The sequence below is a fragment of the Salvia hispanica genome, chromosome 4 (assembly GCF_023119035.1).
Source record: "Salvia hispanica cultivar TCC Black 2014 chromosome 4, UniMelb_Shisp_WGS_1.0, whole genome shotgun sequence".
NCBI classification, from domain to species: domain Eukaryota; kingdom Viridiplantae; phylum Streptophyta; class Magnoliopsida; order Lamiales; family Lamiaceae; genus Salvia; species Salvia hispanica.
This window is the reverse complement of record NC_062968.1, coordinates 45,577,096-45,597,913: the sequence shown is the minus strand read 5'-3', so window position 1 is coordinate 45,597,913 and position 20,818 is coordinate 45,577,096. Positions and strand designations below refer to the sequence as shown.

Genomic DNA, 20,818 nt, shown 5'->3' with positions numbered 1-20,818 from the left:
TGCATAGGGAAGTGGTAATAGTATTATTAAAAAACTATTAACAATTTACTCATTCAAAAATGTAATAAATGGATTCAATAAAATTAGAAATGAAGTAGTACATTTTTATGAAAGAAATGAATTTCCAAAAAAATAAACGAAAGAGATGAATTAGAATCATCCCCCAAGAAATGAAAGGTAGTTAAAGTTCCCTCCTTATTTAAGTAACTGCCCAAAACAAATTCTCCTTTGTATTTCATTTTTTCGACCGTTATTTCATCGGCTAATCGCGGGCGGAGCTTTCTACTCCGTCGTCGCCACAAAATATCTAATTATGTGCTCGTCGAAACAAATGAAGATGCACCACCACCGCTCTTCCACGGCCATGGAAGATTGGAGAGAGGACGCAATCAGCCGCGGATCCTTAAAACCCGTCGATCTCAACACCGGATCTAACGGCTGGGCGGCTCCACCCGGCGATCTCTTCTCCGTCCGAGGACCTAATTACTCTACCAAAAAGGGCAAAACTCCCGCCGGCGAGTGGCTCCTCGATCCCGCCGGCGTCGATTGGATCCGATCCAACGGCAAGCTCGAAAACCTCCTCGCGCGCCGCGACAACCGCGTGATGAACGCGCTGCGCGAATCGAAGAAATCGACGCAGGAGACGTTCATAATCGCGGTGAATCTCCAGATCCCCGGCCGCGAGCATCACTCCGTGGTGTTCTACTTCTCCAGCAAGGAAGGGGAGCCGATCGGATCGAATCCTCTGCTCCACAAATTCATCAACGGATCGGATGAATATCGCAACAGCCGATTCAAAATCGTGAATAAAATCGTGAAAGGGCCGAGGATTCTGAAGACGGCGGTGGGGAGATACTCGGCGTGTCTGCTCGGCAAGGCTGTGAAATGCTGCTACCACCGGGGAGCGGATTATCTGGAAATCGATGTCGACATCGGCAGCTCCACCGTCGCCTCCGCGATTTTACGGCTAGCGTTAGGGTGCGTGAAGGCGGTTACGGTGGATTTGGGGTTCTTAGTGGAGGGGCAGACGGAGGAGGAGCTGCCGGAGAAGCTATTTGGCGCGGTGAGGATCTGCCAGATGGAGATGAGCTCGGCGAAATTTGTAGATGTCGCCGCGCCGTCGTCGGTAACCAGTAATAAGGTCTTCCCCGTCAATAGTGATAAACATTAGATACAATAGATTTCATTTTTCCATCAACTTGAGGTGCTAATTAAGCTTCTAATCTGCAATGGAAATTGCATAATGTTAATATTAATTTTTTTCTCTAAACTAGATGTTTGCTTTTCTTTGGGCCAATGTTAGTGTTAAAATCACTCTTGCTATGTGAATTGTAGTTTAGATACACACAGCAGATTTTGTGTTACCAACAATGTTACTTGCAAATTTTAGTAATAAAGGTTACACTTACTAGTTTCTGGCTTTTTACCATTTCAGTCTATCTGATTATTGCCACATACATACAACACCAATTCTCGACATAATTATTTACACCCAGCAGCTGCAAATCCAACTTTCCCTGCACCAACATCGTACACCACCTCAAACGTCTTCTGCTGCGTGTTGCCGTAGATCGCGACGCTGCTGGCGTCGCTGTTCCCAGCGAACGCCAGGCAGAGTCGCGATTTAGCGACAGCCACGAGGATCCCGGTGGGGTCCAGGTCGAGCTTGACATTGCCACCGAAGGTGAAAGATATGGTTGGAATGGAGACACTCGTGTACCCACTCAAGTCGTAACACGTGTCGAGAATGGAGTAGGCCCGAGCGATCGGGTACTTGGACATCAGCTTCCGGAAGGCAGCGCTCATCGCGCTGTAGGCTGCAGGGGGGAGGCGTGTGATGACGGTTCCCGAGTCTATAATCCCCCCGGCAGTCTGGAAGACAGAGTGCCGGATGGGCAGTTGTCGGCCTCCCACGCTTATGGAGACGATGTCGATGAAGTAGAACGACGTGCCTTGCGAACGGTCGAGGGGTGTGAAGTTTACTCGAGTGAGGGCTCTGCTTTTGCCGAGAGTCAAGTGCCCTGTTTTGCTAGAAGTTGATGGGAGGCAATAGGAGAAGTATTTCCCATATTTTGGTGCAGTTTGGGACACAATGGATAGGGCATTTCTGCCTAGACCTAGTAACCCTGCAGTGTTGCCAAACAGGCCTTGGTTGTTCTGGCCGCACCCGAAGAGAATGCTCGGGAAAACATCGGCAGCCGATATGGTGAGCTTGTCCCGGCTGAAGAACCCTACCGAGAAGGACTGGTCACCGTACTGGATGCCGTAGACGCACGTCTTAGTGCTGCAGCCAGGGCTGTTTCCGGTGGCCGAGGAGAGTTGGGAGCACTCGGCCGAGTTGCACGACACGTTCTTGTAGGAGCTTGAGGTCAAAGGGTTGAAGATCGGTTCTTGTTGTTTGTAGCAGGATCGGGCGCATGGCTGACACTGTGTCCATGTTAGGTCGCTACCCGTGTCGAACATGAGTGAGAGAGTTCTCTTGGGGGTCCCTAGGCCGACGGTAACGATGTAGTTCCCTGAGCCTAGGGATCGCCCGGACTGGACCGGGAGGTTGGTTTTCTTGTCGTCGAAATTGTTTATCTTTGAGTTGAGGTTCTCAAGTTTGTTTTTCTTCGAGTTTGAGTTAGGGTCGATTCGAGCTTGAATCGACTCGACCCTAGCTTGGTCTTGCGAGAGGATCTCACTTAGAGATGGGGCAGTGGAAGCATTATTTTGAGAGCATGGACCATGCCTGTGGAGAATTTCCATGGTTGATTTTCTCTTGTTAAAACCTGTTTCATGTAGTAATATTATTTCATCAAATTTAATGGCAATATTAAAATCTTACTATAATCTAATAGAGAAATTTAACTTAATTAAATTGCACAAGTCTGCTTAACATACTACTCTAAATTATGAAATGAGTAATTAAAAAGTAGGCAAGGTTCTACATAAAAATAAAATAGTAAGTCGATATCTATATAAACTGTTTTTTCTTGAGCTCTATAAAATTTGTGACAATGACACGGAATAAACACACACACCCCACATAAAATTGCCACCAAATGAAATTATTTTATTGAGATGAAAGAAATGAAAATTTCATAACTTAGTGTGATGATGAATACAGCTGTGCTGCACTGAAAATATGAAACTCCAATAATCCAGAAATAGGTGACATTATTGGCAGATAAAAAGCAAGAATTACAGAGATAAATGTAATAAATATCTTATGTTTTGATGTATATAAGCCTCAGAATGTTTGTTTGCTTGAAAATGACATTTGTGTTATATATGTTGGACAAGTGTACGTGAACTGAGTGTAGCATTTATTCTTGAATTATTTGAACAAATATATGAAATTATATGTGAATATATAGACAAACTTTATATACTATATCATGAGATGCCTTAGTTGCAAGTGTATGAGCTTTTTAAAGTCTTTGATATCATTACTGAGGACAAGAGAAAAAAAGATGAAATATGAATGATTCATTAATCAAGTATTAGTTGTTGAAGATTACAAATCTCAGACTAGATCTTAATTTCAATAATAATCTTGGACCATGTGAACTGAAATTAATATTTTATCATCTGCTTTTTTAATTACTAAACCAACCCACAAATAATCATAATTATTATAGATAAAAAGTTAGTTTTTCTGACTAATTCGGCAACTGTGAAAATATATTAGCCCCTAAAAAGTACTCCTATGAGCAGATATATTACTCCAATTTAAAGTTAGGTGGATATAATTATCATAATTTCCTTCAATCAGACTAGACTCATAAACATTTGTAAAACAAAAAAATTCCACTACAAAGAATAGTGTAGTTTTCTTGAACCCTAAACACACACTAACTCCTAAAATGCGATAAACATAGTAATTTAAAAAAGCAAAGAAACAAAAAGAAGAAACAACAAACCTTTGATGGTAGAGTGAGTGCAGACATCTGCTGGAAGAAAAGAGCTGATTTCAACACTACGAAAATGGGTCTCATCATTTCTGCCTTCAAAACCACTGCTTCTCTCCACAAAACATGAAATCATTGTGAAAAAATGGATAAATATTATCATCTTCACAGAAAAGGGATCATTCAGAGTGGCCATAACTGAAGATTCAACTATTTTCTTCACAAAGATTTATTGTTTTACATGAAAAAAATAAGAGATGTGTTTGTGCCTATGTGGGTTTAGTGCAAGTGATCATCACACATATATATAGAATGTTTTTCAGCTTATCTTTTCTCTTACAAGAATATACAGGTCACCCCACTATGGGAAAGATATTCTTTGCCCATTTTGTGAATGATTCTTAAATGTTTTATTTTTTTAAAATGTTTGTATGAGATGTTATACTGTAAAGTAAATTTTATTTTTTTATATATACATGATTGTATCTTTTTCTTGTTTGGCTTATATAAAATGTCTTCCCAACTAATGTATGAAATTAACAAATTCATGATAATTGATACGTCTACATTAATTTCATGTCTTGTGGTTTTTGGGAAAATGTCTGTCTTGATTTGAGAATTCATGATAGACTATATTGTTTACATTATTAACCTACTTTAACTTTAATGCTTTTTATATTTTATGCAAACCTTTACTATTAAGTGGTATATAATTACTTTTATTTTCTAAAAAATTTCTAATTTCAAATGCCAAGATGAGTTTGTCCACTTTATATTATTGATTGCGTAAATTACTCACTTCATCTCAATTAAGTTGAGTCTTATTTCTTTTCGGAATATCCTAACTAAGTTGAGTTATTTCTATAAAACATCTAATCACTCTTAATTTATCTTGTTTCCTACTTTACTTTTTCTCCTCTCCTATTTTACTTCTTATCTCCAATAAAAACAAGCAAATGTTTTCAAGCATAAAAACTTGGCATTATACGTTCTTAGAGTTTTGTCCTCACCTTATCTAGTTCGACGGAGCTTGTTTGGTTTATAGTGATGCTACTTTTAAAATGAGTCATTTCATCTTTGGTGACAACTCACCTGAATTGAGTACACTATTGGAGCAATGTGGAGCGTAGCTGTGCCTTGTGGAAAAAGACATTCCTCTACTCGGCTATTTACGATTTCTAATTTCAGTTTTCATTTTATTTCAATTTGCTCTTCTTTCTTTTGAGATTGTATTATGCTAGCAAGTCAGTATCAATTATTCCAACATCATTCACCAAATCTAAAAATAAATGCTAAAAAGAAGAGGTGGATTGGTGGGGTTTCCACTTAGAAACAAATTAATCATTACTTTTGTAGAATTACATTTAGAAATTGAAAAATCTACCCAATGTAAAAATATGAGAAGTTGTGTTCGTAAATAATTGGACGTAGTCATTTGACAATACAATCTAGGCTGAGTAATATTTCCACTGAAGCCCCAATCCTGAAAATACAAAGATTGATAAAATTTCTGGGAAATAATTAGAAACCACTCAAGGAGATGATCTTCTTGAAAGAACTCTATACAGCATAGAGATATAGTAATCTTCTACTCACCATCCCATTTGAGCTTTCAAAATTTGAGCCATTTCTTCTCCTTCTCTTTCCTAGAGACTGCATTTGATGTGGACGCATGAGCCTCCTCTGCATCGGCTAGTGCTTTCCGCGTTTCGTTGAGCTTCCGCATAGCAGCGTCATGGACGGCCTTCTCCTTCTTGTTCCGCTTCACCATTTCCTCAAGCTTGTCGACTTGCGATCTCAAGCTCTGCATCTCATCCTCATAAGCAAGGAGCGCCCGCCTATCCTCTTTCCTTGTCTCGCCGTTTGCTTTGTTCTGCTGCTGCCTCTTTGCAGAGCCGCCACCGTTCACAATCTGCCCGTGCATTGCGAGCTGGGTGTTGATAAGAGAAAACACGTCTTTCGAATCCTCCTCCTCGTCAGCAGCTTTGGTTGCAGCGGCTAATTTCTTGTCACGCATTCTCTTACCGCCCCTGGTGCGCTTCTTTGCTCGCGCCTCCTTGTTCTCGTCTTTGTCAAGAGCTTTTACAGCGTCATCAAGAGATTGCTTAGGTGCAAGAACCTTAACGGGGATAGGATTGAGCCTGCCCTGTCCGGATGCACCCAGACCCATTCCTTCACGGTATCCCATATTAGCCATCATCTTGGAAGCAATGCCACGTGTATGATTCTCCCATGTTGCAAAAATAGCAGTGTCGGTTTGGACCCCCCTCTGCAACATTGAACTTTCCAAAAACCCCAACCCTTCTGGGCTGTCATCTTCATAGTCACAAGAATCAGATTGCTCAGAACTTAGATCAGACTCTTCTTCGTCACTCCTCTGTGCATACTCAGAGTAAGTGATTGCTTCTGCTCCCAGCTTTTCTGAACTTCCATCGTCTCGAAAAATTACCTCCCCCGTTCTGAGATTCTCATCCCATGACTCTAGTTCAGCTTCTCTCCAAAAGCCAGGTTTGCTATCTGAAAGGGCCCAGATGCTGGAACCCACCAGTGACTGCTCCCAAATAGTAGGAATATATTTCTTCAAAGAAGATACGGGGACATCAATGCCTGCATATATAATGATCACCCCAGTAAGATTTTAACTGGTTATATACTGGCAGTTATCCTTGCAAATGTCAGAGGAACATAAAACATTTTTATTTTGTGTATGAAATATATGTGAACTAGATGTTTGGCTGCTTAGTCTCTCTTCAAAAGCCAAATAATATGACAAAATAACATTCGATCCAAACTAAAAAACCATATGATGTGTTCTCTAAGCACCTTTTACGGACACAAGGTTCATGAATACAAGACACAGATTTGTGCACAGGGTCAAATTGTAAACAATCTCCCAGGTCTATTGTCCAAATTTGTTATGCTAGAACATACCATGTGATAAGCGGCAATTACTACCAAATCGACATCGTTGTTGTAGAAAGAACTTGCACATCTGCACTTGCGTGGTTTAGCATTAGTGAAATCATCTGTCTAAAACCAACTTGCTTATGCATAAATGTCAGACAGAATGAAGATAACAAACATAATGCAACTCCACTGGAAGTCAAAAAACTAACAACTGAAGAATGGTCCTTTACTGCATAGACATTTACAAGCATATCGAAAAATAACCTATTTATGGAGGTGAATTGTTCCAGTAATACCTCGGAGCTATAATGGACCACAAAAAAACCTAATTATGGAGGGATATTGTTCCAATAAATTGACCACAAAATATCTCATTGAGACTGATGCAACTTCAAAGTTAAAGCCACCAAGCATGAAGTGGAAGGAGGTAGTAAAAGGAAGCAGCAGATAAACAATTGACATAATTAAGGAGATAATGGCATAAAAAATGTAAAAGGCATATTTAAGAAGTGCATTAAGACTAAAATAGTAGCCAACTCACCAACATGCTTTCAGTAGTTGGAGTCAGGAATGATATCTTTGCAGATTCTGAACCTTTCATGCCAACAATAAGCCCATTGTACCACCGCCCATCAATATGACGGAATCTACATTTTGATCCTATAGAATAGGTCTGATCCACCAACGGTTCCAGTTCCGGTTCCACATCTGTTGATTCCAGATGCCCCACTTTGACATTATCAGCGCTTACTAAACCATTCAAAGCAGAATCAGCCTCTCTTAGCAACCTCGCTCTTTTGAGCTGAAAAAGGCCCTCCTCAGCATCTCTGATGCCCCGAACAAGCTCATCGTGGATCTTCACAATACAAAACACTTATGACATTGAAGAATACAAAAGTAAAAGCAGAAACCTATAATCCTGATACGCAAATCATTTTTATTTTCGAGTAAAGCTGCATACAGCTTATGTCACCTTTACATAAGCAGTAATCTCTTTGAGTAATAATAATCACAGAGGGGAAGGAGTAATAATGGATAAGAATCTTCACCCTTTCCAATGGAGTTTCCTCAATAAATATAGAAACATGCTCGTCCTATTTAGGAAACTAACAAGATTCTCACCCCAGTAGCTCAAAACTCATAAGAGATCCTGGTTTTAGGTATTACAGCAGTATCAAATTCATACGCAACAGTGGAAATCCATACTAAAGTGCTGAAATGTGAATAACAGAAGTAAGAAAAGTCTCTAATCCACAGCTACCTCAATGAAAAACCAACTACATAAGCTAGGGAAGAAAACTAATTAGGTTGTTTTTTTAACATGAAAAACGGACGCAGTATTTTGGGGTTTCAATCGAATATAAAAACTAAATTGACATTTGATGAGAAAAGAATGAGATGAATTCAACGCAAAATATAATCCAGAGGAAAAATCCCCGCCAAATGCAATTATATAGACACGATACGAGGAGGTCTACGCATAACTGTAAGGAGCGTACCGAAAGAAGTTCGGAGTTGGAGGGGTCGACGGAGAGGGCGTCGGCGATGGCGGAGAGAGAGTCTTTCTGTTCCTTGAGTTGGAATTGGAGCTGGTCTTCCACAACCCTCGCTTCGTCTTCATCCGCCATTGGAACGCTCGGCTCAACCAGAGAGAGAGAACGAGTGACGAAATCAACGCATTTGAGGTAGTTGCGACTTTTAATTTAATGCTGCTACTCCTTTACGTTTTTAATTAAACTACAAACGGTTTTCATAGGGTGTTAAAATTATTGACAAATGATATATTTATTTTATTTTTATTTTTATTTACCTTTCTATATACCTTCTTCTTTTTGGAATTTTGGAATATGAAGGCTATATTTCACTTTTTAAGAAGATAAATACATAATATACTTTTTCTATATAATTTCTCCTCTTGAAGATACTCTTAGGAGTCACTCTTATTGTAGGCACAAATTTTAAAAAATGTAAAGAATAGTAAGTTGAAAAAAATTGTTGAATATGAGACCCACTTTTTTATATTAATTTTATAATAAAATGTAAGTGAAATGAGTTAGTAAAATGTTAATGTGAAACTTGACGCCAAATGGCAAAGTGTGACTCTTATAATGGGACAGAGGAAGTATCACATATTCACAATGCTTTTTTCTATAAAAGACATTGAATAAATGGAAAACATTAGGATTACAGATAATGTGTGGAATATGAATACAAAATCAACATAACTATATGATGAATCTATCATGGTATATAGTTGCAATGAAGAAGAAAATCACGGTATACATCCCTGTATAGATAGATACAGATACAGTAGACTGGTAGAAATGTTGATGTTATAAATACAGTAGACTGGTAGAAATGAAGCAACTTCAACCGCCAAAAAACTGAATTGAGAAGGAAAACATCATCAGCATCAACAAATATGGTTGTTAGACTGGTTCTAGCTACTTTGTTAGAGGAGGCTCTTCTAGCCACTTTGCACGAAAGCCCGTCCCTTTACAATCAGCACAGCATGCAGAACCCTGTAAACCATACAAGTGTGTAAGATGACCGGTTTTGTCTAGAGAGATCGAGTGGATTTCATTTCATGTACGCTATAGAAAGTTTACCTTCCCAGTGCAGATGACACATGTGGTGTTTCTTGAAGGAACTTGGCACAACATGTTATCACCAATGATGAAGAACCCTGTTCCACTGCACCATTTGCACTCAATGTGCCCCTTTGAGTCGCATGAAGAACAAGCAACAGGCGTTGGTTGCTGACATTTTTAATTGAATGGTTTTTGTTAGAGGAGGGAGCATCATATAGTGTAAAGAATCATTAAAGGAAGAACTTCATGAGATGCAATTATTTTCGCCAGTCTATGTATATGACTTCGAAGCACAGGAGACGATTGCAAAAAACCATTTACAGTTTGTAAACACTATTCAGAAAGGTACAAGCTTAATTCACTGATAAATTTCTTAGAGAAACAACCTATGATGTGTGTGTTAAAGTTACTTCAACTTGGTGCTTCAAAGCAACCAATGCAACTTCATGTAGCATAAAAAAGAAGCAAGACGAGTGGAAACTAATTGGCGAATATCTGACCAGCAATTTGAAAACCTACAACTTCAATAACAGGTGTCATTACTTAATCTTCATTCTATCAAGCAAGCGGTGCAACTTCACAAAGCAGAACCAGAGATGCAAGATTTGTAACAAGGGAATATCTGACTAACAATTTAAGAACCTACAACTTCAACAACAGTTTTATCCGCCAAGATCGGTTGAATAAGCTATGTTTGTAAGCATAAAGAATTTACAGCTTCACAACAGCTCTTACACATTCATCACATACAAGGCGTTGAAATTATAGGTGTTCGGCTGTCTCATCACTAACACAAAACATGGGATCGCCACAGGATCACAGAAACAGCTATGGGAGTCTATCAACATACAAAACCATCAAGAATATATCGTTCCACACCCCCTTTTGCAAACTAAATCGTAATCCTAATGGTTGCTCCTAACCTAAAATCACAATCAATTCTATTTCCAGTCAACACGAAATCCAATTATTAAAAAAGTTAAACTCGAATCATGTCTCTCTTCAACTTCCTTTCACTACGAGAATTGGCACTAGCCTATCACGGATAAGCTCGAATTTGAATACTATACCATCAAACAAGTCAATATTTAAAATATTCTCCCCCTTGAACGAAGCAGGAAACCTAGAAAAAAAAACTTGACTGAATTAATCGAAATTGATACAGAAAAGTTACCTGAGAAATCAACCACGCACGTTCCATGCGTTGCGAGAAATTAGAACTCCCGTATGACTCCACCATTGAAGCTCTCACACCAACCCTCCTCGACATAACAAATACAGCTTTTTTCGACGGCACAGCAGAATTTCCCGAATATAAATTCATCGGTCTATAACAATAACAGCTACAACTCGACATTTTTTCAGAATTTCCGCCCAATAATACCAAACTATGATTGAAAAAAGAAATTATTGATGTTGAGTGTCTTCTGTAATTAAAATATGAATTTATTGTGGCGCAAAACTGTTACGTTGAAACTTTAGTCGGCTCACGTCTCGACAACTTCTACCTGCCGCCAAATTGGGCCTTAAGGGCCGGTTAACAAGTATGGGCCTTTATTTTCTTGATTTCTCAAATCACGGGCCTGGCCTGTTGTTTATTATAAAGAATTACTAACTGAATTGTGATTTAGACACCAATTTATAAATTTGTCCTACAATTAGGAATAGGTTGGTAGATTTATAAAATTATCATCCATATAAACTATCTTGATTAATGTGATTAATTATTTGTGTTTACACGTTTGGTATACTATAGGAAATATTCATTTTATTTTCTACGTTGTTATAGCCTCCATCTCTATTACTCCACTGTCTCAACTCTCAAGTCTCCATTATTCATTTTATCACTCTACTTCTCAAGTATTTCAGTCATTTTAATCCCACTCTCTCCACGTTCAGTTCATGAAGCAGGTCTCCTATCATTTGCCTAATTTACAGTCCATAATTACAAGCACAATTGACCACGACTCCAGCGACCAGCAATTGAGCAAAACATAATTCATATAGCATAACTGAACCAAGGCGCGGTGTGATTTTTGACGAAATTGATCAGGGAATATGATTTAGGAAAAAATCATCAAAATTACCGGCGTAGAATGACGGAAATGAGAATTGCATTTGTTTTTTTTCAATGAAGATCACCTATGTCATCTCCTACTACATACACACAAACATGAGTGATGGACCCACCATTACTTATCATGTTTGTGTGTATGTAGTAGGAGATTGGCATAGGTGATCTCAAGGGGTTTTTGTTGCAGATTCATATAACTTTTTTTGCCAATATGCACATTCTTTGTCGTGGAATTGTGATCAATTTTTTGTGAATGATGGAACAGATCCAGAGAAATAAAAACAAAGAATATTTGTGTAATTTATCGATAATACGAGAGTTTATTATATTGGGCTCGTCCTTAATCATAGGCTTTAAAAATAAATAATCTATGTTATCAAACAATAATAATAATCTAATATGCCGTTATCATAGCTACCAATAGGCCTGTCAAAATGGATATCGGGTATTGGATATCCGAAAAAGTCGGATAATTGGATACCCAAAATCCGATTTTTCGAATATCGGATCGGGATCGGGTAGTGAGAATTTTGGATTATCGGGTATCGGATTACCCGATATCCGATCGGGTATACCCGAATTATCCTATTTATTTTCTAAAATTAATAAATTATATTTTTATTATAATTAAATGTAATATAATTTCTTAACTATAATTTCATTAATACTTAATGGTTAGCATATAAGATATGTAATTTACTTTTTTAATTTATGTTAGTTTCATTGACTCGTGATATTTATAATTTTGAATTATTTGATTATATTATTGTTAGATCTTGATTCTTATGAATTATTGAATTGTGATATTTATAAAGGATGAATATTTGAATTTATGAATTTTGATGGTTATTGACTTATTGTGGATGGATGAAAGATGTTAATATGTATAACTTATGAATTTTGTATTTTTTAAAAGTATGTAGTTATTTTCTTTTAAATTCGAACTACTACAAGAATTAGTTATTTTATCTTAAATTCGAGGTACTATAAGAATTTTATATTTCTAAAAGTTTGTAGTTATTTTTACTTGAATATTAGTACTTCAACATTGTATAAAATTCGAATTAAATAATATTAAATAAATCCTAAAAGTTCGTAGTTAATTTTTAAAAAAAAATCAAAATCACAATTGGGACTGGATACACGAAATAAAATTCGGTTGGATTTTGGTAATTTCAGGATCGGGTATCCGCGGGTACCCAATTTGACAGGCCTAGCTACCAAACTAAAAATTTTATATTCAAATTGATTTTGGCCAATTTTTTTTCTCAATTCTAGTTAATAAATGTGGTAAATTTAGTAATCTCGAAAATCGAAATTTATTTATGTCTCAACTTAATATGGTGCTAAACAATATAAACGTAGAAATCTTACCTAAGTCTTTATTGCAAAATAAATTGAAATCGTCAATTAATTTTTTTTTAGAAAAAGGTTAAAATTATAGCAAGAATTGGAAAAGGTCTTAAAACCAAACAGCCCCTACCGGAGCAGATCTTTGATTCACAACTAAAAGGCATCTCTTCTGCCGCAGCTGCCATTGCATAATCAGCAATTCTCAACGCGAAAAAAATTAGTTATGGACAAGGGGAAATCAGTGATGGGTTCGGGCCGGCGATGGGCAGTCGGATTCACGGACAATTCGGCGTCCTCGTCGTCACGTGATATTCCGGATCCACCGGGCTTCACTAGGGCTTCCCAAGATCAGGTATGTGCACCTTTGCAATCACCTACATGAACTACACCAAGTGAAATTATCAACTGTTTGAGCGCACACACTTAGTAGATATCGACGTTAATATTTGAGTGACGCGATTTACCTTTATTTGGGGTTAGGATGATTCAGCTGTGAGCAAGCAGAAGAAGGACGCTGAGGCAAATTGGAAAGCTCAGGTAAAATTTATGCGCTTTTAGGGATTTGATTTGGATTCGACTGCTAATTTTTATGCAGCGTGGATTTGATGTTTTGAAATAAGAATTGCTTGTAACTGAGATCGTGCTTATTATTATTTGATTCTGTTGCTTATGATTGTTCCTGATCATGAACCAATTGGGGGTGAAAAGTTTGAGTTCTTTTTTATGTTGGGGTTTGGATCGAATTGCTTGAATCTTTTGATCTATTTGACTTTGTCTAAAATGCTTTTGATCATCTCTGATGTTATCGTGTAAATGACTACTTCTGTCGAAATCTATGTGATGATTAAGGTTTAAAATGTTATTTAGTGATGTAAAGAATTCCAAATGGGAGTTATGATTTCTTAAGAGAGAGAACTTGGATTGAAGTGAAGAAATCTCAAAGGGGAAGAATTTCCTATTCTAATGTGAAGGAACTTGTCTGTAATAAAATTGCGACAGTTTGTAGGAGGAGGAAGTTTCTTATCTTTACATGTTGGGTTTCGACTGTAGCTTTAAGCTACTGCTCTGTATAGTGTTGATTCCATATTTCAGTGCTTTTTGGTCTCTGAGTAGTGAGTACTGAATGGTCTTTCTTGAGATTTGTTTAGTTTATACATCTTTGCTCTTCTTTACTATGCGTCTATGCTCATCGATTTGCAATTTTTTTAAAGATTATGTGCTTTTGCTTTTTTTGCTATTTGGCTTTATTACCGCATCTTAGTTAGTTTTATGTCTAAAACTACTGGAAACATTCATTTGTATGTACAGAAAGCATGGGAGGTCGCACAAGCACCCTTTAAGAATTTGATGATGATGGGATTCATGATGTGGATGGCCGGAAGCACGGTTCATCTATTCAGCATTGGCATAACATTTTCGGCTCTTCTACAGCCAGTCAACGCACTTCGTGGGGTTGGGAAAAGTGAGTTCACTTACAACATACTCCCGCCATTTCCTAAAAATAGGAACTTTTGAAAGGCACGGGTTTTAATGCAAAATTGGTAAAGGAAGAGAGATAGAAAGAAAAAAGTGTGTTAGTAGAAAATGGGTGTCACCTCATTAGATAGAAAGAAATTTACTAAAATGGAAAGTTTCTATTTTTAAGAAACGGACCAAAAAAGGAAAGAGTTTCTATTTTTAGGAAGCTGAGGGAATATTTAATTGCTGTGCATCACTGATTTTATTTCATATGCACTTAGTTTTTCCATTTTCTACATCAGTTGTTGCCTTCTGTGATTTGTAGTGCACTGTGCACCAGTCACCAGAAGTCATATTTATTGGCCTTACTTCAATTTTGATTGCTGATAGATTTAGGTGTTTCTGTAGTAATATTGCTGTTTTTATCTCATAGTTTGGCTTTGCAAGCTATCTAGCTGCATCGGATGCTTATCGATTCTGACAGCTTTGGTTTATCTACTCTCTCTGTCCACAAAAAGTAGTCCCATTTGTGACGGCACAGGTTTTAATGAGAAATTTGGTAAAGTAAAAGAGAAGGAGAAAAAGTAGGTAAAGTAAGAGATATATGGAGAAAAAGTAGGTTAAGTAAGAGAGATATGGAGAAAAAGTGGGTAAAGTATGAGAGAGAGACTTTTCATTTATAGAAATGGGACAATTTTTTGTGGACATCCCAAAATGGCAAAATGAGATTATTTTTCGTGGATGGGGGAGTATAATCTATGAGTGAACTGGAACATGATGGCTTTTACCTTGAAATACTCTACATCACTCTAACCTTTTCAATTCTTACACCTTAGTGACTTACGACTACTGTTGCTTTTGTAGTGTTTGAGCCATATAAGGACCACAAAGTCGACCTTCTAGCACCTAAGCTAGTATTCATCGCCCTTAATGTGGCAGCTTTAGGGCTGGGTGTCTGGAAGGTTGGTTTTCGAGCTTCTTTAGAAGTCGTTACTCATTAGAACTCCCCCCAATTGCATTTTGAAGAATTTGCGAGATCTCACTGAATTCAATTTTTTGTTGACAGCTTAACACACTTGGTCTTCTTCCAACTCATTTATCGGATTGGGTTTCATCCTTGCCCCCACCACAGGTTTGTTGATCATACTAACAACCATTTTTGTCTGAATATAAACTCAATGAATAATACTAATAATCTTGACTCTTTGTTTCATGGCTCTAAATAACTACAATACCTTGTATAGAACCAACATGTTTACAAATCATAATCTATGGAGAAGCTTCACAAATAGTATCATTGCTTTATGATGTGCTCTGATGAGTTCCGTTTTGATGTTCAGGAGGTTGAGTATTCTGGCGGAGGTATCCCGCTTTAATAGCTTCTCCTCCGGTAAAAAATAGGGCTGGACGAGAGGCGTTTTGATTGAAGGGCATGATCTGAGGTCTAGGTAAAATGCTGTATTGCTGTCTCTGATCCATGGATGCAGCTATAGAATGTCAACTTGGAACTTGGATTTTGCAGTCTGAAAAATAACTAGCAGATTTCAGTTATTCTGGGAGGAACTCTAGCATGCCTTTTTGATTTATAATCTTGGATGATGTTACATAACTTAATTTTTAGTTTTATTTAATTTTATTTTACCACTTTTTAGTGAACTTGATACTGTTAAAAATTTAAATCATCTTTTTACGTAGAAATGCAAAACGATGACACACATATTGGTGAGTCAAGCTCTCAATTTGTTGGTTTGAAGCTTTACGCTTCTTCTATGTTATGTTTTTTTTCCCTCATCCAAGTCTTTCAAGTTTTTTGTCTTTTTGCTTCATTTTACATATTCCTTATGGAATATGACATGAGCAGGTTATATTTATTTTATTTTTCAATTTTATGGTTTTCAGAATTTGGTTAGAGACTTGAATAATTGTGTCATTTTCCCTTATTTTGGTGTTAGAATAAGTATACTCCCTCCGTCTCTCTAGAAGTGAGGCGTTTTTATAAGGGTGTCTTCGGTGGCGCCCCTCCCACTAGCCCTTCCCATGCCACGTCAGCACTATCCCTTCCCATTCCACTGCCACATCACTAGCCCTTCCCACTACACTAGGACTTCCCGCAATAAAATTAATAAATTCACAATTAAAATTAAAAATTACGGAATTAAAATTTACAGAATTAAAATTTTGACACGAGCCGTATTTATAGAGTTTTTTTAAAAAATAAAATAAAATAAAATCGGTGGGACGTCCGAGTGGGACGTCCTACCCACGCCACAGTGGCGCTCGTCAGGTAGGACGTCGAGCTGAGGGGCGAGGGACGGGCGTGGGCGCCCTTCCCGCCCACTATGGCGCCCGTCAGGTCGCCCGTCCCCGACGGGCGAGTGGGAGGGGCGCCGGTGGAGATACCCTAACATAGTATTACTAAAATATTGAATGACAATAATAAGTAAGAGCATCTCCATCCGTGCTCTTATATTTAAGAGCACGGAGGTGGGCCCGGACCCACTTTTACTCTTTGTCCTTAGGCAAGAGCACAAAACCCACATCCGTACTCTTCCGCAAGGACAAGCTCAAGGGTCCCACTATTCTATTATTTAATTTAAATACTTCAATTACTAAAAACATTTCTACAACATAAAAATATATTAAAATATAAAAATTATATAATTAAATCCTAAAAAATAAAAAATACATAATTAAAATTCTAAAAAATAAAAGTACATAATTAAAAAGTGATTTTTGGGGTGAAAATTTGAAAAATAAATTAAAAGTGTGTAGAAAACGGATATAATTTATTGAGAAGTGGAAAAATATTTTTTTTATAATTATAAAAAAAATTACAAAAAGAAACGAAATTGTCATTGGCCAATCGTGTGCCGCCACGTAAGGCTGCTCAGCGGCACGGACGTGCTCTTAGCTAAGAGCAGCGTTGTGCTGCTGGCACGGACGGACAGCTCGCAGCGGCAAACGGACGAGCTCGTGCTCAGCGGCACGAACGGACGGACGGATGCCACCGCTGCGGATGCTCTAAGAATTGTGGTGGATCTCACACACATGACACATCAGAGGAACGCCATCATCTACTCTTCTTATTAAAATGCAACTGTGTGCCTTATCCATTCAATACTACGCGAATATAGCCATGTACAAAATATAGAGAAGTGCCAACTATACAAACATAATTAATGATTTAAGAACCCAATACGCATAAGTACACATCAATTGGGCAGCATTAGCATCCTCAAAACAAGTTTAGCTCCCAACACTCCAAGAGCTCACTTCTTTATTTTTTATTAACCATCATAATATGTCGTGTTGGAATGACCCAAAAGTCTAGCTCATCCAATTATAATACTAAATCCATATCAATACAGACCAACTTAACAGGGGAAGAAAAATTAAAATTAAAAAGTGGAATTTTCATTTCGTTGTATTGATTGGGAAAATAGGAGAACCTTACTGCGATTTTGGTATGTGGTCCAAATCGTCAATCGCTGGCTTATCATCTCATGATCAAAATTTTCAACGGCTGTGATCTATCGATCAGAATGGTCTGTCCCACAGCGGAAATATTGAGTCGGTCTATGCAAACAAGAAAGCGACCCCATTCTCTCCTCCTCCATCTCCGCTCCTTTTTGCCACTGAGGTGGATTCAGCTCTTGATAAATTATACTAGTACTAGTATAAAAATTTAATCTTTAATATACCCATCTTTTTTTTCTATTGTTTTTCCATCTAATCAGATCAACCCTAGTTTTTTTAATTTTGGTGTTGATTCATTGTTCCCCTATTTATCTGAATCTTGATTTGCTATTTTTCTTCAAGTTCTTTTTTTCCCCTGTTCCTATCTATTAAAGATTTTTTCTTGAATAAAGATTCAATTTTTATTGATTATGTCATCAAGAAACTCTCTCTTCACAATCCCTAGACCATGCGAGCATCTAGTGGATTACAAGATGAAGCACGGATTAAAGGGTTACAATTCGATCCAAGATTTGTTGAAGTTCAGCCCTTGTGGTAGAATAACGATTGATAAATCACAGACCAGATGCAGTTCCTTTTCTGGCGGCAGATTGTTTATGTGTTTGATCTGCTCCTCAGTTACATGCTGCCAAAATCATGAATCAAATCATGCCCTTTTGCGTAGTAAATCTGTTTGTGGTCATGAGATTGGTGTTGATATGGAGAGGGCTGAGCTCTACTGCTCCGTGTGCTGTGATCAGGTCTATGATCTTGAATTTGATAGAGTTGTGATGTGCAAGAAAATGTTGGGGTTGGTTAGAAATGGGGATAATGGGGTTGTGGAGAGTGGTCAGCTGAGGCTGAGCAAGAGGAGGAGGTTGGATTTTGGGGCTGATTTGGGGTCGGAGAGTGTGAAGAGATTGGTGTTGGTGAGTAAGCAGATGTCGAAATCGTGCCTCCCGTTGGGGTTGAGGGGGTTGAACAATCTTGGGAATACTTGCTTCATGAACTCTGTGTTGCAGGCATTGCTTCATGCACCCCCTTTTAGGAATTACTTTCTCAGTGATAGGCATAACCATGAGAGGTGTAGGAAGACCTCTGCTGATAGGCTGTGTTTGCCTTGTGATGTGGATGTCATCTTTGATGCTGTTTTCTCGGGTGATCGGACGCCTTACAGTCCTGCTAAGTTTCTCTACAGGTTAGGCGATGCTGATGGATCGTTTTTTTTGCACTTTTTGGCAGTTCTTTGTTGTTGTTTGTGTTCTGTGTTTATGGATGTTAATAGTGGGATCATATTTGGGATGAGTAAGTTTGAGAAAATGGTAGCTTTAACTTCATATATTTGGAAGGATCATATTTAAGATGAGTTCTTTTGGGTTTTGATAGAGTTAAGATAATGAATTGCTATTTATATGCTTGTATTATCTGTATGTTTGAGGAAAACTTCATATATTTGGAAGGGATCTAATGATTTTTGAGACATTCTGAATCAAGAATGATGTTGTTAATTGAGGTTGTGTTCATCATTTTCAGCTGGTGGCAACACTCAGAGAATCTTGCTAGCTATGAGCAGCAAGACGCGCATGAGTTCTTTATCTCAATGCTAGATAGGATCCACGACAAGTTGGGGAAATCTAGTCTTGCAAATAAAGGTAAATTGAGCTCCAAGATTTTGCATTTCCTATTTTTGCAGATTCTTTGCTTGATATGAAAAAAAAAGGTCTCATGCTAAGCCGAATGCATAGATTCCATCAAACTTGTATAGATATTTATGCATAGAGTCTGCACTAGAGAATGTTGAAAAGATTCGATCATTCTTTTTTTTTTCTGTTTCACTGATGGGAAAATCCAACATGTTTGAACAGGAAATGTGGACTGCCAGTGTATTGCTCACAGGGTATTCTCAGGGATTCTGAGATCGGATGTCACGTGCACATCGTGTGGGTTCACGTCTTCGACCTATGATCCGTGCATGGACATCTCCCTCGACTTGAACACAGGCGCCTCCGCTGCAGCTGACTTCAGCAGCCGGCCCAAGCTGAATGAGACCTTAGCAGGCTGCTTCGACCTCTTCACGAAGCCAGAGAGGTTGGGACCGGACCAGAAACTCTACTGCGAGAACTGCCATGAGAAGCAGGACGCGCTGAAGCAGATGTCTCTGAAGAAGCTCCCGCTCGTCCTGTGCCTCCACATCAAGCGATTTGAGCACTCTCCAATCAGGAAAATGTCGAGGAAGATTGATCGGCATCTTCAGTTCCCATTCTCCTTGGACATGAGGCCTTATCTGTCCTCTTCTATAGTGAAGAAGAGATTCGGGAATAGGATGTTTTCTTTAGAGGGAGAGGAAGCAGATGTTTCTTCGACTGAGTTTGAGGTTTTTGCAGTGGTGACTCACACCGGGATGTTGGAATCTGGGCATTATGCGACGTATCTGAGGCTGAGAAACCAGTGGTATAAATGTGATGATGCTTGGATCACAGAAGTTGATGAAGAAGTGGTTAGAACTTCACAGTGCTACTTGATGTTTTATGTGCAGAAGGTGTTTTACCACAGAGGGAGTGAAGATCTCGGGTGCCAGCACATGTCACCACTGGCAGACGCGTTCGTCCCTATAGCTGGCTGTTGCTAGCCGGAGACGGCTGAGTGTGTTTCTTGTTGGGTTTTTTTCAGCCTCGGCATCACTGTAAACGACCCTTGCAATGCAACTATGTACAGATATTAACTGTTTAACATTTGACAGGGGAAGGGTTTTGGATTTATGTACTTGTCACCTCACATTTGAAAAAAATCACAATAGTGTATTGAGAAAAAGATCAATATCAAGACAAGAAGCTATGATGATCGTCAATAAAATGACAAATGTGACTTAAAATTGTGGTATACTCTATCTCTTTGCAGTCACCATCATACAGTTTCTTGAATTTTCCTGCAGCAACGAAGATGAAAAAGAGAAATCAATAGTGGATTTCTTTTTTCTATAAGAAGCAAGACTTGTCTGTCATTGATGATTGTCTCATACTGTGCAAGCACTTTGCCACGTGGATATATCGCCTAAAAGGCCATGGAGCTGATCGATCAGAATATTG

At 38.3% G+C, this 20,818-nt stretch overlaps 6 protein-coding genes across 8 annotated transcripts; 3 read left to right on the top strand and 3 right to left on the bottom strand.

The window, feature by feature from the left end:
* Positions 1 to 144: 144 nt before the first annotated feature.
* On the top strand, positions 145 to 1,414 carry LOC125223017 (protein ENHANCED DISEASE RESISTANCE 2-like). Its single transcript, XM_048125965.1, has one exon. The coding sequence runs from the start codon at positions 314 to 316 to the stop codon at positions 1,169 to 1,171; it is 858 nt and encodes a 285-aa protein (XP_047981922.1). The 5' UTR covers positions 145 to 313; the 3' UTR covers positions 1,172 to 1,414.
* LOC125223016 (aspartyl protease family protein At5g10770-like) lies at positions 1,355 to 4,206 on the bottom strand. The gene is made up of 2 exons (XM_048125964.1): positions 3,906 to 4,206; positions 1,355 to 2,771 (listed from the first exon to the last, which is right to left on the bottom strand). The coding sequence occupies exons 1-2, from the start codon at positions 4,087 to 4,089 to the stop codon at positions 1,483 to 1,485; spliced, it is 1,473 nt and encodes a 490-aa protein (XP_047981921.1). The 5' UTR covers positions 4,090 to 4,206; the 3' UTR covers positions 1,355 to 1,482.
* Positions 4,207 to 5,327: 1,121 nt separating this feature from the next.
* On the bottom strand, positions 5,328 to 8,484 carry LOC125223389 (zinc finger CCCH domain-containing protein 18). 2 transcript variants are annotated; one of them, XM_048126519.1, is made up of 5 exons: positions 8,300 to 8,484; positions 7,342 to 7,656; positions 6,825 to 6,885; positions 5,490 to 6,500; positions 5,328 to 5,376 (listed from the first exon to the last, which is right to left on the bottom strand). In XM_048126519.1, the coding sequence occupies exons 1-4, from the start codon at positions 8,426 to 8,428 to the stop codon at positions 5,506 to 5,508; spliced, it is 1,500 nt and encodes a 499-aa protein (XP_047982476.1). In that variant the 5' UTR covers positions 8,429 to 8,484; the 3' UTR covers positions 5,328 to 5,376; positions 5,490 to 5,505. The 2 variants fall into 2 exon arrangements, with proteins under 2 accessions (XP_047982476.1, XP_047982474.1); XM_048126517.1 differs by having other exon boundaries at positions 5,328 to 6,500.
* A 481-nt stretch (positions 8,485 to 8,965) lies between these two features.
* Positions 8,966 to 10,831, bottom strand: LOC125219369. The gene is made up of 3 exons (XM_048121333.1): positions 10,566 to 10,831; positions 9,410 to 9,559; positions 8,966 to 9,322 (listed from the first exon to the last, which is right to left on the bottom strand). The coding sequence occupies exons 1-3, from the start codon at positions 10,746 to 10,748 to the stop codon at positions 9,245 to 9,247; spliced, it is 411 nt and encodes a 136-aa protein (XP_047977290.1). The 5' UTR covers positions 10,749 to 10,831; the 3' UTR covers positions 8,966 to 9,244.
* Positions 10,832 to 12,942: 2,111 nt separating this feature from the next.
* LOC125219046 (ER membrane protein complex subunit 4-like) lies at positions 12,943 to 15,932 on the top strand. Its single transcript, XM_048120901.1, has 6 exons — positions 12,943 to 13,170; positions 13,299 to 13,355; positions 14,127 to 14,280; positions 15,141 to 15,238; positions 15,343 to 15,408; positions 15,617 to 15,932. The coding sequence occupies exons 1-6, from the start codon at positions 13,042 to 13,044 to the stop codon at positions 15,650 to 15,652; spliced, it is 540 nt and encodes a 179-aa protein (XP_047976858.1). The 5' UTR covers positions 12,943 to 13,041; the 3' UTR covers positions 15,653 to 15,932.
* A 1,813-nt stretch (positions 15,933 to 17,745) lies between these two features.
* On the top strand, positions 17,746 to 20,491 carry LOC125221957 (ubiquitin C-terminal hydrolase 22). Of its 2 annotated transcripts, XM_048124311.1 has the most exons (4): positions 17,746 to 18,930; positions 19,266 to 19,384; positions 19,598 to 20,183; positions 20,269 to 20,491. In XM_048124311.1, coding segments are annotated over exons 1-4 (1,473 nt in total). In that variant the 5' UTR covers positions 17,746 to 18,163; the 3' UTR covers positions 20,270 to 20,491. The 2 variants fall into 2 exon arrangements, with proteins under 2 accessions (XP_047980268.1, XP_047980267.1); XM_048124310.1 differs by having other exon boundaries at positions 17,760 to 18,930; positions 19,598 to 20,491.
* The last annotated feature ends 327 nt before the right edge of the window (positions 20,492 to 20,818 follow it).